This window comes from Tripterygium wilfordii, chromosome 21 (assembly GCF_013401445.1).
Source record: "Tripterygium wilfordii isolate XIE 37 chromosome 21, ASM1340144v1, whole genome shotgun sequence".
Classification (NCBI taxonomy): Eukaryota; Viridiplantae; Streptophyta; class Magnoliopsida; order Celastrales; family Celastraceae; genus Tripterygium; species Tripterygium wilfordii.
The window spans coordinates 14015603-14031092 of record NC_052252.1 but is presented as its reverse complement, the minus strand read 5'-3'; the positions used below and the strand labels follow the sequence as shown (position 1 = coordinate 14031092).

The 15490-nt window shown below is 37.4% G+C and overlaps 2 protein-coding genes across 13 annotated transcripts; both read right to left on the bottom strand.

Annotated features, from left to right (window-relative positions):
* Nucleotides 1-397: 397 nt before the first annotated feature.
* On the bottom strand, nucleotides 398-10585 carry LOC119988791 (glucose-6-phosphate/phosphate translocator 2, chloroplastic-like). Of its 12 annotated transcripts, none has more exons than XM_038833961.1 (14): nucleotides 9840-10585; nucleotides 9188-9413; nucleotides 8860-9082; nucleotides 8539-8752; nucleotides 6197-6313; nucleotides 5665-5884; nucleotides 5514-5558; nucleotides 5199-5304; nucleotides 4999-5096; nucleotides 4155-4755; nucleotides 3916-4051; nucleotides 1575-3384; nucleotides 672-737; nucleotides 398-578 (listed from the first exon to the last, which is right to left on the bottom strand). In XM_038833961.1, the coding sequence occupies exons 1-6, from the start codon at nucleotides 10359-10361 to the stop codon at nucleotides 5825-5827; spliced, it is 1362 nt and encodes a 453-aa protein (XP_038689889.1). In that variant the 5' UTR covers nucleotides 10362-10585; the 3' UTR covers nucleotides 398-578; nucleotides 672-737; nucleotides 1575-3384; nucleotides 3916-4051; nucleotides 4155-4755; nucleotides 4999-5096; nucleotides 5199-5304; nucleotides 5514-5558; nucleotides 5665-5824. The 12 variants fall into 12 exon arrangements, with proteins under 12 accessions (XP_038689889.1, XP_038689891.1, XP_038689892.1 ...); XM_038833963.1 differs by adding an exon at nucleotides 6038-6129 and having other exon boundaries at nucleotides 398-737; nucleotides 9840-10584; XM_038833964.1 differs by adding an exon at nucleotides 6060-6129 and having other exon boundaries at nucleotides 398-737; nucleotides 9840-10584.
* Nucleotides 10586-13226: 2641 nt separating this feature from the next.
* LOC119989702 (F-box/FBD/LRR-repeat protein At5g56420-like) lies at nucleotides 13227-14650 on the bottom strand. Its single transcript, XM_038835374.1, has 2 exons — nucleotides 13535-14650; nucleotides 13227-13403 (listed from the first exon to the last, which is right to left on the bottom strand). Exon 1 carries the CDS (start codon nucleotides 14442-14444, stop codon nucleotides 13779-13781), a length of 666 nt encoding a protein of 221 aa, XP_038691302.1. The 5' UTR covers nucleotides 14445-14650; the 3' UTR covers nucleotides 13227-13403; nucleotides 13535-13778.
* Between the last annotated feature and the right edge of the window lie 840 nt (nucleotides 14651-15490).

The following is a 15490-nucleotide window of genomic DNA, read 5'->3' as shown; positions in this document are numbered from 1 at the left end:
CTTGGTGGCATGACTTGAATTTTTGTCCTGATCATCCAAGATTTTAAGCTCTGTCTACCATATGAAATAATACTAAGGATGTGCCCGCGCCTCGTGCCGGGTTATTGCTCTTTGATGTAATCCAAGAGCAATTTATTGGTAAAGTAATTATTTGGTTAAGAGGGTCTTGAGTGTCATGTTCCGGCATTGAACATTTGTGAAAGGTTATGGATGTACGTGGTGATATTTTTTAGTTTATGCATACTTACCATTTTGATGTTTTATTCATTCCTCATTTGTAGAAGAAGAGTTGCATTAGAAGCAGAGGGTAGGAGGTCAATCTCTATTTCTTCAAGAACCCTTCCTTGACAATACACCCTCCACCCACAAATGTCTCAATGAAAATGCAACGGATGGATCAAAATCAAACCCTCTGTAATTTAGGATCATTTAATTTGTCACAGAAGGAGACTCACCCTAAGCTCAAACCATTTGCCGACTCTATAACTAAACTCTTTACATGATGGTCTTTGTTATGAATTATGATCAAATAGATCCATCTGATGCACACCAGGACATAAGTGAATCTTATGGCAAAGCTAAAAAAAAGATTAAAGAAAACCCCATCAGATTGGGAAGAGATGTGTGTTCAGATTTTTAAAAACAGAAATAATATTAAACCAGAAGACGACCTTCATTGAAGCTGAAGTTCAGTTTCCCCAGCACCACTTGTGAAGCCGCAGCCTCCACTTCCTCTCCTGCAATAATAATTATATGCATAAAATTGTTCAAACAGTATGATGCCTAAAACAGAACACAGAAAGGCAAGTGTAATACACTATGAGGATTCTGCAGCCTGCAATAGACATGCTACCATACAATACATAGAGAAAAAAGATGCTTATGTGAATGAATAGTCATGTCTTGACAAAAGACCGCCAATCAGAGACAGGAGATGATATTGTGATCGGTGAAGTAGGGATGGAGTTTCTTGTGGCTGACGAAAATCAGTTCTATTCTTAGCCCCCATATAAATTTATTAGCTGTTATTGTCAACTAACGATAATAACCAAACTTACCATACTCCACAAAATGCATTCTACGTCCTCTTCACTTACTCTTCCACTTCTGAAAGTTTCTCATTTTGCTATGTAATTAACAAAATTAAAAGAGAAGACCGCAGTTCATTCTAAATAGATTACTAAAAAATGGGTCAAGATATAGTCATAAAGAATCTTACCCAAGTATTTTTCTAATAGCTTCAGCCTACAGATACCTTAGCCTGCATTCTACGTCACTGACCGGCTTCAATTTTCTAAGTTACTCTTCCATTTTTGAAGGTTTCCTCTTCAATTATATATCAAGTAAACCTATGTTTGTATGCTTAGAGGGACTCAAAAGTCAAAACATTAATGAAAAGAAGTAGAGAATTAAAATTCACAGGAAGTGAAAAAGCTGAGAGAGAAACAGATAACATGCCCAATACTTTCCCTAAAACCTAAACCTCATACAAACCACCCTAGAGAGAGCATCGAGCATATAAGAGAACCAAAAAAAAAAGAATAAAAATCAATTGAATACACTTAAAAAACTACCTGCTCAGTATCCCCTTCAATGTCGCCAGACCTACTAAGATCCGAAGCCATCCCATTGGTCCGCAACATCTAGACCCTATCAAACTGGGAAGAGATGTGTTCAAATTTTTAAAAACAAAAAATAATATTAACTTCTGAAGACGACCATCATTGAAGGTGAAGTTCAGTTTCCCCAGCACCATTTGTAAAGCCACAGCCTCCACTTCCTCTCATGCAATAATATTGACATGCATAAAAATGTTCAAACAGTATGATAAAACAGAACACACAAAGGCAAATGAGTACATAATGTGGATTCTGCAGCCTGCAGTAGAGATGCACACATACGATACACAGAAAAAACAATGTCTATGTGAATAGTCATGTATAGACATGAATACATAAAATACATAAGAGGAAAAAATTTTGTGTGAATAATGATGTCTTGACAAAAGACCCCAATTATCGTGATCAGTGAAGGAGGGATGGAGGTGCTAGCGGCCGCCGGAAATCAGTTTATTATAAACCCCCCATCTAAATTTATTAGCCGTCATTCTCAACTAAAAATTATTTTGCACTGTAATAACTATAAACTTACCATACTCCAGCTTGAAATTTAAAAGAGACACAATTTTGGACGTACATATTTAATCAACATAAATAAAGCAGCTAATGGAGAAGCAATCACTTGAATCTTTTCCATGTATGATAGTCAACTATATTTTAGCACACTGACACTGAAATCTTCTTTGAATGAGCTCATGCTTGAGATATTATAAGGTGTCTGAGAGTGAATGCAACTAAATTATTTTTTCTGATGGAATGTAGGCATGCATACTGAACCTCAACCAATATTGTCTAAGGCCTTGTGTGAGAGTTAAGATTTCATTGGTTTTCATTGTTTTGTTTAGTTTTGGTTCACTTTAATCATGTGTGGTAGTTTTTTTTAACATTTTAAATGATTGGTTTGTATTGGTTTTAAAAAACAAGGGAAACCAATTAATGAAGGTTTTGATCCACTTTTACAACCCACCAAATCGGTGGGTTCATGTTGGTTTAAAAATTAATATCCAAATATACCCTTATCTTACAAATCATATGTCAACTTTGCCCTTAGCCCTACCAACACAATACAACATCAATTTCTCACATATCAGATAGTCGCACAACAACCGCAGCTCCATTTTGCGAAGACCCCTCGCGGCTCCTTCTAGGTAATACTCTCCTCTATTTCGCCTAGAACTCTCCTCCATTTTCCTAAGAACTATACTCCATCTATTCAAGTACTGTGTTACAAGTTTTATTTGGTGATTGTAATTTTGCCTTTCACATGTTATCTTTTGGATGATTTTGCCATATAGACATGACCATATTGACATTATGTTGCTACTTATAAATTTGTTCCAATTATTCTATGATTATGTCGAGCTTTATTTTGTGAGATTGAATATTTTGCAGGTCCTGTTGGCTCAATCCTTTCTTGGGTTTGTTTTGTTGTTTTGTGAATTTTTATTACTTGCAATTCTTTTTATTTTTCTAATTACATAGGAAGTAAAAATGTGTTTGTAATAAAGGGTATATGAGTAATTGTTTGTTAAATGAAACAATCAAAGCCAATGATGTCTCAAACTCCCACACATGGTTTTAAACCTAGCCAATAATTAATTTCTGAAACTCCCACACATGATTTCAAGCCAATACAAAACAAACCCACCCCAACCAATACTTTACGAACCAACTTAAGCCAATAACAAAAAACTCCCACACAAAGCCTAAGGGAAAATAAGATCACATACCTGAGAAGTCTCAGTACTCGGAGTATCAACAATCCCTGTGAAAATAAAACAGATATTGTAAGATATCGGAGAATAATTAGAGAAGACAATTTCAGGAAAAAAAAAATTCATGCACCTCAACCCAGTTACCAGAACTAATAAGATAAACATCCAATGTCATCCATGAGTCAACCTCACATCTAACACCTTCAATACTCAAACCATTTAAATAAGAGCCACAAATACCTTATGAAAATGGAACATTTTCACATAAAAATGGTTCAAATAAAGTTACAGCAAACATGTTTTTCTTTCATTTTTTTTCCTCAACTTTCACTACAGAAAATCAGAATCTACGTAAATAACTAATCATACTTAAAAAAATAGATGACTGTGGCGCAACATCCAAAGACATCACCTTCAAAGAAATCAAACAATGAACCCAAGTTGACCCTTTGAAGGGACCAGACAATGAAGCCAAGTCGAGCAGGATTGCAGCATCCAAGACCATCGCCTTCGAATTAATCAAATGACAAATAGAAGAGCACATATAAAAGCATCATACTTAAAAAATAGATAACCATTACTTGCATCGAAAGGCATCGAAGTGATCACATGATGAACCCAATTCAGCTCTTTGAAGCATCAGACAATGAACCTAAGTCACGCTTGCATCCTAGACGATCGCGTTCGATGTAATCAAGAGCAAACTCATTGTCTCTCCTGCAGCATAAATCACATTTTCAAGTCTGATGCTTCTGCATGAAGGACAAAAAAAAAACTTATTGCATGTAAAAAAATGAGGCTCTTGAACAACCATCCTCACCATATCTTGGTGAGGATGCTACTCTTGCTTCTGTTCCATGATTGTTTTGCATTGACCAACTTCAGTGAACACACAAAGATGACACTAAAACATGTTATCAATCAGATTCTGATGATTTTCAAACCTCCACCCTGCCAATATTTAGTTTGTTCTTGAATTTTGGATGAAAATTGACAATCAACAACAGGTAAACAACCAATAACACCACAGATACCTGCCTTTTGAACCCAAATAAAACCACAGATACCCGCCTTGTGAACCCGAATAACACCACAGATACCCACCTTGTGAACTTGAGATAAACTTCCAATATCGCGAAATTATTGCATGCAGAACCAAGACCAACAAAGAGGAAGGCAAGAACAGGTCACTCGCAAGCCAATGCATCGAATTCTTCCTCACCCAAACAACCAATAACACCACAAATACCCGCCTTGTGAATCCAAATAACACCATAGATACCCGCCTTGTGAATCTGAATAACACCACATATACCCACCTTGTGAACCTGAGATAAACCTCCAATATCGCGAAATTATCGCACACAGGACCAAGACCAACAAAGAGGAAGGCAAGAACAGGTCACTCGCGAGCATTCTCACTTGAAACAGGTTACAAATAATAAGAATAGCCAAATCAGCAAGAGCACCCAAATAAGCAACATAAAATCACTTTTAAATGGGAGGTGTGTGTTAAGTGTGGTGTAATATTGTAAGTTTTATCAATGAAAATGCATCAAACACCTGCCAACTGCTTGTGACGATATATAATTTCAGTTAATTTAATTTTCAGATCAAAACCAAAAATAACCAAACAAAAAGGGTTTCAAAATTGTGAGACTTACCACGCGATCAATATATGCGGTAAATTGGACCTGCTCAATCTTAAGAAATCTTTCCGCACTCCAACATCAAGAGTCTTACATTTTTAATAAAATTCAGCCTGAAAGTGGAAAATATCGCATGAGTTTCCCGTTATACACAAATTCTCTGCATTAAAAGGAACTTAGCCAATCACGAAACAATTAGGCCAAAATGAAATTACCTGCTGTCCAGCCTCTTGTATATATCCAGTGTACTCATAGCATCACTGCGTTGAGGACATATTTACATACCACCTAGCAAAAACTGCGGACCAGAGATCCAAGAAACTGCACACATGAACATGAAGAATAAACAACTGATTTAGAAATGCCCAGAAAAAAGGATACATCAATTACACAAATATATTTCCCAGACCTTCATTAATAAAGATCACGAAATGACTTTTGCATCATCAGTTCGAGAAACAAAAAGTAAATAAAAGATCTTGCTATAGAAACATCCCATAGAATCCACAAATATCAAGAGTGAACCATACCAAATTACATAGGATTCTTGAACTCGACCCATTTGTTCATGTTATCTGTTAGCATGGTAAATAACACAGGAAATCAATAGCGTCACCCAACTTAAATCAGCCAAAAACTGTCCACATCTACAAATTCCTGAGGAGAAAAAAGGATAGTAACCAGAGCAAGGTTGAGATTCCCCGAGAAACACCCAAAAACAACAGTAGAATGGCATCCCCAAGCTCAGGGTCTGAAACCCTATCCTTCAAGCAGCAAGAAGGGATGGCCTTCTCCAAACTATTCTCGTCAATCCCCTTCTGATCCATAATCTACTGGCATTTCAAACCTCCTCCTGCACCGCCCTCCGCAGACGATCTTCTTCCCCTTTTCCAGCTCCAGCCTATGGAGTTCAACAAAAAGCAATTATCACCAATTCGACAATGCCCTAGAAGCCAAGAGTACATTGAGAAAAAATAAGGACTGCTAAAGAACAATCTTTTCCCAAATCTATGATAAGAACAATCTTTTTGTGTTTTGTGTTTTGAACATTAACATGGTGTGTTCAAGTTTGCTACACTTCGCATAATTTGCAGCGCATCGTCGTTTCGGCTAGAAGAGGCATTTGGCGCCCCCATGTTAGTGTTCCTGCATCAAGAAGATAGCTTGATTATGCTGACATAACATATAATTACCAAGAAGATCAATCAACTACCTGCTTTGAAGCAAGAACAGCAATTTTATATTTGGGGTAAAGATCTGGGGCCCTAACAGCAGATTTCATGGCATTGAACATTTTTGAGAGCTTCAAGAAGTCCTCATCCATCTGATCCTGTGGCCACTTAACCGGATCAAAAACAAACACATTGCACCCGATTATTACAGCCTCACACCATCCAATTTTAACAACAATTAAGCGTCCAACAACTACATATCATCAGATTGAACCCAACTTCAGATAGGGAAATCTGCAAAGAAAGTACATAAATAATTTTTCACATGGAACCTAAGCATGCATGGCAGAAAGTAAACCAATATTGACTAAGAAAACAAAAGATCACATGAGAACGGATGAAAAACTACCCAAATCCCAAACTCCTCTAGTGAGAATGGAACCCTGAACCTTAAGGTCCTGAGCAGGCAACCTAACCAACCAGGCTACCTCCCATTCTCGGGCTAGTGTCAATTTAGCACTCCAAATACCTTGTATTTTGTGTACACTCCAATACTCCATTATCTCAAGTGTTGTGCCACAATGATGCACTATTGATAGTAATATAGTATTACAATAGTCCATTCTCTCTCTCCCCCTCTCTCCCGAGTGGCAAAGTTAATTGGATGAGTGGGTCTCGCAACCTACACTATTCATCAACTAGAGAGTACTTCATAGATCAAGTGTGGTTTAAATTGCTACATGTTTTGGAGTGTCAAATATTAATCATTGTGAACATCTAGCACCCCATTTATAGAGAGTATCATTTCAAGCACTCTAAAATCATCCCACTGTGATGCTCTAAGAATGCACACAAATATCAATGTCCATCATGTGACTTACGTGGGTCCCACCAAAAGACACAAAAACATATACAGACGCACGACTATAGAATTCCTAGAGAGTCACCCGCAATTGTACTGAATTGCCTCCCATATTAGTATTCTTAGAGGACGAGTAAATTGTGTTCAATAAAGCATAAATTATGAGAATATCAACGAAAATCCACCCATGTGTATTTGTTTTCTCCATTCATTTCTATTATGAATCATACATTCATCCACTCCTATTAACTTCATATCATTTCTTATTATTCCAAATTATGTCTTTTTATGTTTTTCTCATCGCCTTCTACTCACTCCTATACAAATTCTTTAAGAAAGAAAAAAACATATCATAATTAAAGAATCTTTTTCTTAGCAGATTGAGACAGAGACAGATGAATCCAACAATAACATACGGAGGGCCGGCTGGATCGAAAAAGAAAATCAAACAGACACTAAAAATCTTCTATTCATGGCTCGTAAATGTAATTGAGAATCTGTAGCTATTGACTCCAAGAGAATCCATTAAGTCAACGTCTTCCTGTCTCATGCATTGAAAAAATGATCACCATTGAGAAAGGTCCATCTCCCACAATACTACTAATGCAAAACAGAGATTCAGATGCTTCATTGAGCAACAGGACAAAGTAGCATATCAATAATAGCATAACAGAGATTTGTTTAGAGCTTTAGTCTGAACTGGGGAATATTTAGGCTAGAAAGAAACTCATTTCATTAATATGCCTCTTACATTAGTCTTATTAGCCACTCAAAGGCCGGTCAAAAGGGAATAATAATCAACTCTAGAAGTCTAGATACCATTTTTATGCTGATCTAAAGAAAATGCTCCATCTTCCTACAGAACACAGCGATTTCCTAGCTGTTGTCACCAGTTCCAGGGTTGATCAAAAGGTCATTAGCAGAAATTGCCAGTTAAATGATCATTGCCACTCAATCCCAGCCAAAGTACGTCCTTCATTGTCGACTCATTTTCATATAATTTACAACCAAAACCTACAACCTCAGTTCTCCTCACAGCTTTGCCTGCTCAAAAAATAAAAATAAATCCAAACAAGTCAATTTTGTGTGAAGCCATGAAGTTAAAGGTTTTGACACCATAAGAACATTATCTACTACACAGTGTAGTTTCTGTCTTTCTGAGTTGAGCTCATCCTATGCAAATGGGAAAGACCGAAAGCCTAGAGGCATCCCAAGTTTCTCAACTGCCCCTAGCAAACACTTATTGATTCGGAAGTCGGGACTCAAATTCAGTTGGGTGAACATTAGACTCAACAGGGCAGGGAAAGTATTCTATTCGAACTTTCAATGCCCTTAGGAGAGACTGAAAGGCTATTGTTAATCTGCATTGTTTTTTTGTCTTAATACAAACAAGTGGCGTAAGAAAAGACAGCCAAATACAAATTTGTCCTCACATACTAAAATAGATTTTGGTCCCAAAGAAATCTAGAGTGAGTTTTGAACCGTATAAAAACTTCAGTCTCCATAAAGAGAAGAATATACCTGTGAATACAGGAAGGTACCAAGAATTGCAATGGCAGCTCCAAGGGCATTGATGGGTTGAACAGGAGTGTGGAAGATAATTATGGAGGAGACTATTACAGATATCCGCTTCATTGTGTTACCAATGCTAAATGTCAATGGTGATATCTGATCGAGCGACATGTATGAAACCTGATTATACAGATGGTAGAATATACTTTGAGCTGCCACCCACCTGAATCACATTAAAACCACAATGGTTAGTAAGCAAATACAAGCAACCTACACAATAAATCGTACCAGTACACAGATTGAAGTAAAATTGCGAGTCAATGTAGTTACCAAACAAAGTTGGGTCCAATTTGAGCTACAGCATTCTGCCAGCCAGCAGCCCACACTTGTGGTCCCTCAACAGCAATGGCAAATGGTGTGAGAATCAATAGAGACAAAATGGACAGACAGGCGTAGTAGTTCATCCCACTAACAGACTTCCCCTTCATCCCTTTCTTTGAGAAAATGTTCCGAAAAACAAATGCCAAGTTTGATATCATAGCACCCACAAAACCTGAAACACATCACAATCATCATCTTTTAATTATCTGATAACACCCCAAAAGATGAGTCTACAACTCCATGATTGAAAATTTCATAGCAGAAAAAACTTCCTTACCAATCATGTTGAAGTTGAGCTCACTAACAGCAGCAAGTGCGCAACCCCCAATGATGGGCAACAGTGACCAGTAGACAGGCATTGGAAAAGTATCTCCCAATAGAAACCTTGAAACCAGGACACTGAAGGCAGGCTCACCACTCTTGATGATGTGGGTGAATGAAACTGCAACCTTCGACATGCTAACGGTTGCAGCCACATGCCCAATTGTATGTGCCAACGCAACCTAATCACAGAGGACATAAAGAAAAACATAAATCAGAATTCAAAATCCCAAAATCTCTATTCCTCTAACAAGAGAACTGATTTGATGAAAAAACATAATAATTTAAAGAACTAAGGCCAATTTTTTTCCGGTGAAGGAAAAACAGGAAAAGACTTTTGCACAACAGAAATGTTATTACAACCGAATTTTGTTTCCGATTGTTCTAATCTGATGAAGTAAGGCTCATGAAAGGAAATGAAGGAAACATACACAAACTAAATTCCTTTCGGGCTCACTATTTCCTCTAAGGTTCAAAACTTTCAAACTCCCAAATAACGCCTAATGCAGCTTTAACTCCAATTCTAATTTCTGTCCACTGTACTTTCTCAGGAGCCAAACACAAAATTACCCAAAATTCCAAAAAAGGACCCAGAAAAAAACACTTACAGGGAATAAGTTCTTCCAAAACTCGAAATCAGTCTTTGGGGCAGCAGCGATTCTCGTGGCCCACGAAATCAACATCATAATAGACCCACAAGCGAGTGAGAGCGTCGAAGTAAGCCACGGATAAGGAAACGCATTCAATACCATCTTATTGTAAATATTGAACACCACGTTCAAGGCCCACCAGGTCGCAAAATATAACCCAATTTTGATCCTCTGTGCCGCCTCCCATCGTGCCTGCTCGTCCAGCAACTCAATATTGATGTCAAGCGGGCGCGACCGGTCAGCCTCATAGGCTTGGCACTCTGTTGTTGTGCGCTTCTGGGTCTTTGTCTCTGTAAGCGAAAAGTTCCCAATTGAAGAGATATGTAATGGTTTTTGTGGAGTGGGTGACTGATTAAGGCCTTGTTGTGCGTTTTGAATAATGGGTAGTGGAGAGAATTGGGATTTAACAAGTGTGCGCCTTTTCGGCAGGAAGTCTGAGGACGCCAGAGAGCATTGTGCGTGCTTGATTGAAGAGATCATGGCGGAAAAACAAGTACTCTGTTTGGTTACCTGGGAATCTGAGAATGTAGAAAATCCTGAGGTTGGGTTTGTGAATCACTCTACCGAGAAAGTTAGGGAAAGTGTTAAGAGGTAGCTAGAACATGCGATTCCTATAGCATTAGTCCTCTGGCTATGGAGGAAAGGCTGAGGAAGGAAGAGAGGAGTTATACAGCGAGGATCTTGAACAGTGCTTGAGCACCATGTGCCATATCAACTGCTTGTGACATGGCATGGGTGGTGACAGCTGACAATTTGATTTTTTTTCATGATTTTATTAAACTACCCTTTTTTTGTCTTCGCCATGTATTATGCTTGTAGGAGTTGTAGCCGTTGAATATTTAATTATTACTTAGAAAATCAGAAATATATAGAAAACAATTATGCTCCAATATCCAAAATTCCAAATAGTTAATATCTCGGGTTAATATAGTTATTGGCAACTGAAAAATAGTCGGCCTTCGAATGTCAAATTATTCTAAATTGGTAATTGACACTGCAATTTGTGTCAATTAAACCGTCCGTGCATAATTGGGCAATTTCAATTAGGCTAGCTGCTTAAATTAGACGACGTGGCAAACAGAGCCACTAACATTGCTAATATTAACAAATTACCTCTTCTCAAACCCTAATTATTGTTACATGGAAGGGAACAAATAGGTCAGAATATAAGGAAGATTTGTGAAATATTGTGACAAAATGGACTGTGTTAAAATTCTGTAATTAAATTATTTTCTCCTTTATTTTTGAGGCTATTCGAAGTTTAAATCTTAGATGTAACAGCCAAGATGAATTTGTAATTTAACATAAATATTTAAACAATTTATATCTCAAACATAATCCTTAACAACTTGACATTTTGAATGCTTAGACGTAACTGTGAATCAATTATGCTACAGCTGTTCAAAATTTCTCTCTTAAATGAAACAAATATTTGAGTATCAATTTCTCTCTTAGGGGGTGTGTCTCTAATCCTGGTATTGTTATCTAGGTCATCTCTCGAGATACCTTCTTGTCGTGAACATATTACGGCTTATAAAAAAAAATGAAACAAATAATTGAGCACTTATGAATTGTGATATTTCTTTTTCTTTCCCTATATCACTGTCCCCAACAACATCATTGCAGCCACCAAATTGGTAGACTCAACTCAACCATCAACATTTGTTAGAAAAGAAAAAAAAAAGAGAGAGATCATTGATGGAGTTCCAAAAATGTGCGTGCATATATACAATTCAAGCCAACCAATGTTGATTTTACAAACCATGAAATGCACTAAGACCACTACACTAATTCTGCACCGCAAATCGAGCCAGACAACGAACGTATGCATCGAAATCAGGCTTTTCCATTTTCATCGATTGCAAGAAAAATATCCTTCTGAAAAGGACACACCCCAGAGGAGCACTTGTCAACTTGAATTTGTTTCCAACAACTTAGATTTAATTTCGAACGTTTATTTCATTTCCATCGCTTATTAACGGTTGGTGTTACACTGGGTTGGTATAGCTGGGGTTCTGAAAATAACATTAGATTTTGTTCTCATTGAATAACAGTCATAGAGGACCTACACTCCTGTACTGTGTACAGAGGTTCACATGCAAGTAGTTACTTTTTTGGTCTTTGGACATTCTTGGGAGGTCATATTTGACATAACATTCCCAAGGCCAAGATAGTTATGGTGGCTCTTGGGGTCTGAAAATGGAGGAGGCATGGTTGAAGCAGGCAGCCCACACTGCTTTCACTAACCCCTTGGATGCTTCAAATGGCCATTTTGAGTTGATAAAAGTAACATTTCCAAAATCCTCAATCAGGCTTCATATGGCCATTTTGATTTCACAGCTATGATAATCATCACAATGACCGGCAAAACTTCAAATCTCTAGGACACTAACTGTGTAAAGAGATTAGTGAGTACCTCAAGGATGATTCATGAAAGCAATAAATCATTCAAGAATTCACCAGTATAAAAGAAACACTTGAGACGAGTTCCAAATATTGTGACTTGACAACCGGATGATTCATTCCAACGACGGTCATAAATTAGCATATCTTCTATGGTCATGCTCAGGAGCTTTGGAGCACAAATACTCACAGCATTGACATTCATCCAATTGCATTCCAATAAACTCATCTTCTCAAGCACCGGGAGGCCAGAAAATAGCTTTTGAGTTGAGTGACCATCAGAAAAAAAATGCTAACAAGTAAACAAAACTGTGTTCACTGGAAAACCACCAAACAACAACAATATATAATCCAAATTCTGCTTACTAACCACAAATGTCGATCAACACATTCAACTAAAATAAAGGAATTCCAAAACAAGAAGGTGAAGGAGTTTTACGAACATAATGATTAATGTGCAAGGACATTGACTACCCCTTTCTTGACGAGCTACAGAAAATGCATCTAAAAGTATCTTCAGATTGCTTCCAGGTAAGGCCTGAGGTGAACTTGATTTCAAGAACTTTGGATGCTCTGGGAAGTCCTAGAAGCTCTTTGTGAACTTTCTCCAATTCCTCCGCCTTCCAGACAGATTCTGAATAACATACCATTAACTTGTCAAGAATTACTGCTCTACTAAGCAATATTTCCACCATCTCCTTATGCAGCTTCTTGGTTGCAGAATGTTGATAAATTTCGATTCTTTTGAGGTGTGACAAGAAACATGGTGGCACCGAATCAAATAACAATTCATGGCTTTCACAATCTGAAGAGAGCTGGACCCCCTAGAATTTAAAATCATGTAGAATACTTTAGTACAATACCAAAATTGTAGTGTTTCAGAACATTGTAGTATTCCATTAGTAATAAGACAAACAAGCGCAGCACAAAGCTATACGTGATAGAGAGAATAAACAGATTTACCATCTTAAAACAAAGATTCTCAAGACGCGGAGAGCATTGAAGCACCTTCATTAGGGCTTCACAGTTGAGTTCTATGATCCTCTCATTGAATGACAGAGTGGACAAATTATTGAAGCAGGGCATATATGATAGAAGATCTGCCTCAAAATTTAGTTCCTGATTTCAACATAAAAAAAGGATGGCCAAAACAAAAAATAGTCATGACTGACTAATACAAATTTTCATATAAACCTTCCTGATAAGTAATGGAAAGAATTCTTACAGCAAGATCAAAGAGAAGCAAATACCTCGATACTTGAAAGTGATAGTTGTTTCACATTAGAGATCCCCTTCAAAAGCTTATATAAACGATAGAAAACTATACTCGGCAAATCATCAATCACCAATTCTCTTAAATAAATATTTGCCTCATTTAAGGTTGGCGATTCATAAATGCAGTAGTCATTTAAGAATTCACCATTATAATCGAAAGAATGGAGAGAAGGTGCAAAAATCATGACCTCACAACCATCCATTGCTTCAAAGCCCTCTTCATTTATAACTTCCATTATTTCCAATTTCCAATTTCCATAGCTTAGGAGCACGAAGACCCACACTACACAGATTGGTCCAGTTGCATTTGTCAAAACAAATTGTCTCAAGAGCCGGGCAGCCAGAAAAGAACCGTTGAGTTGAGACATCGTTGGTAAATGTGATATACTCAAAACGTAAATGTTTGAGACTTGAGAGACTAATTGAAGGAGGAAATTTGAGAGTGCAACATATGGATAGATCCAATCTAGTAAGCGATGCAGAAACAAAAAGGCATTGAGGCAATTGAAGAGGTTCTTGAGGTTCATCTGTATCAATGTGTAGCTCTTCAACATTACGTCTTACTACAGCAGCTATCAACCTTTTAATGCAAGGTTCATCACCACCCTCATAACTTTCAAGAGTAAATTTTTTTATATCAGAGATATGAAGAGAAATCGCTCGATCCACAAAGGGCATAAAGTTGTCACTAGGACGGTCTTCTTTAAATTCGAGATTGGGAATGGATGTCCAGAGATACTCCCATCTTCTGGATAGAAGGCTTGTTTTCACAGCATCTTTCGTTGGGAGGAAAGAGAGTATGCGTTGAAGAATCCCATCTGGTAACTTGCTTATGCTTCTTTTGCTGTTTGATTTACTCCTTTTGTGACTGCTCATTGCATCCATTTTCAGTGGGTAATTTTATCGAACACGCAGAGTGCAATGATCGAGTAGCGAAGGAAAGACGATGATTTATATCATGGGCTACCCGCTCGACGCTTCAATCAAGAATTTCAACGAGAGCAGTTGATACAGAAGTACTTTGGCATCTCAGCTTCTGCTGAGTTGACGATTCATATTCTGTTGACGTAGAAAACTGAGAGTCTATTTATCCATTAAGATTTAAGACAGATTACAGATAGACGACAATAATTAAACAATGCACAAGTACAATGGGCCGCATATTTATATCTCCTCAGAAAAAAAAAAAAGGCATATGTCATATGTGGACGTTTTTGGGCCTTGGCCCAGAAAAAGCAGCACTGACGGTTTTTCTCAATATTCTCGTTAAAGAAAAGGAAAATCTTTTGTACGTCTATGGGCCTTGAGCCTTTGACCCACCAGGAAGTATTTTTTGCTTTCGTTGTTGAATGAAAAATTGGCGCAGGGGTGGTGTCAATATCACAAAAGAGGATTTCACTCATTCTATGCTTCCACGTAACTAATATAGCTCTTAATTGATGGATGAACTGGTGTGGTTTAATTTCCAACAAATCTACAGCCAATAAGACTTTCTTTATTCAAAAAAAAAAAAAAAAACAGCCAATAAGAATATTCGTTAATTGCCAAACAAGACTTTCTTTATCAACTTAACCGTTTAGTTCTATTTTTAGTACTAAGTACACCTACAATGAAAACCTTTAGAAACCCATAAGGATTACACAGAGAGGAAAGATATTCAGGAAGAGATAAACTACTTTCTTACTTTCACAATGAACCAAAACTTAAATCTTAAGCTAAGAGGAAAGAATAAAATAATTAATAAAAGTACGTTGCACTGTATAGAGATATGGCTCCAAAGACATCCACCTAAAACTACTCCCGCCAAATGCATTGGTCAACAATAATACGAGACTCACAAGTCACATGTCTTGTGAATGCTTTAACATACAAGTCTTACCACTAATGTTTTAGAACCCGTTACCCGTCAGTTCATGAACTAATGAGCTCAT

Excerpts from the sequence above, each read along its gene's own strand:
- LOC119989702 (XM_038835374.1), bottom strand. The coding sequence starts at position 14,444 with ATGGATGCAATGAGCAGTCACAAAAGGAGTAAATCAAACAGCAAAAGA.
- LOC119988791 (XM_038833956.1), bottom strand. The coding sequence starts at position 10,361 with ATGATCTCTTCAATCAAGCACGCACAATGCTCTCTGGCGTCCTCAGAC. Across the intron at positions 8,753-8,859 it reads ATTGGACCCAACTTTGTTTG|GTGGGTGGCAGCTCAAAGTA; the intron begins GTAACTACATTG and ends AATGTGATTCAG. Across the intron at positions 6,314-8,538 it reads GTACCTTCCTGTATTCACAG|GATCAGATGGATGAGGACTT; the intron begins GTATATTCTTCT and ends AAGTGGCCACAG.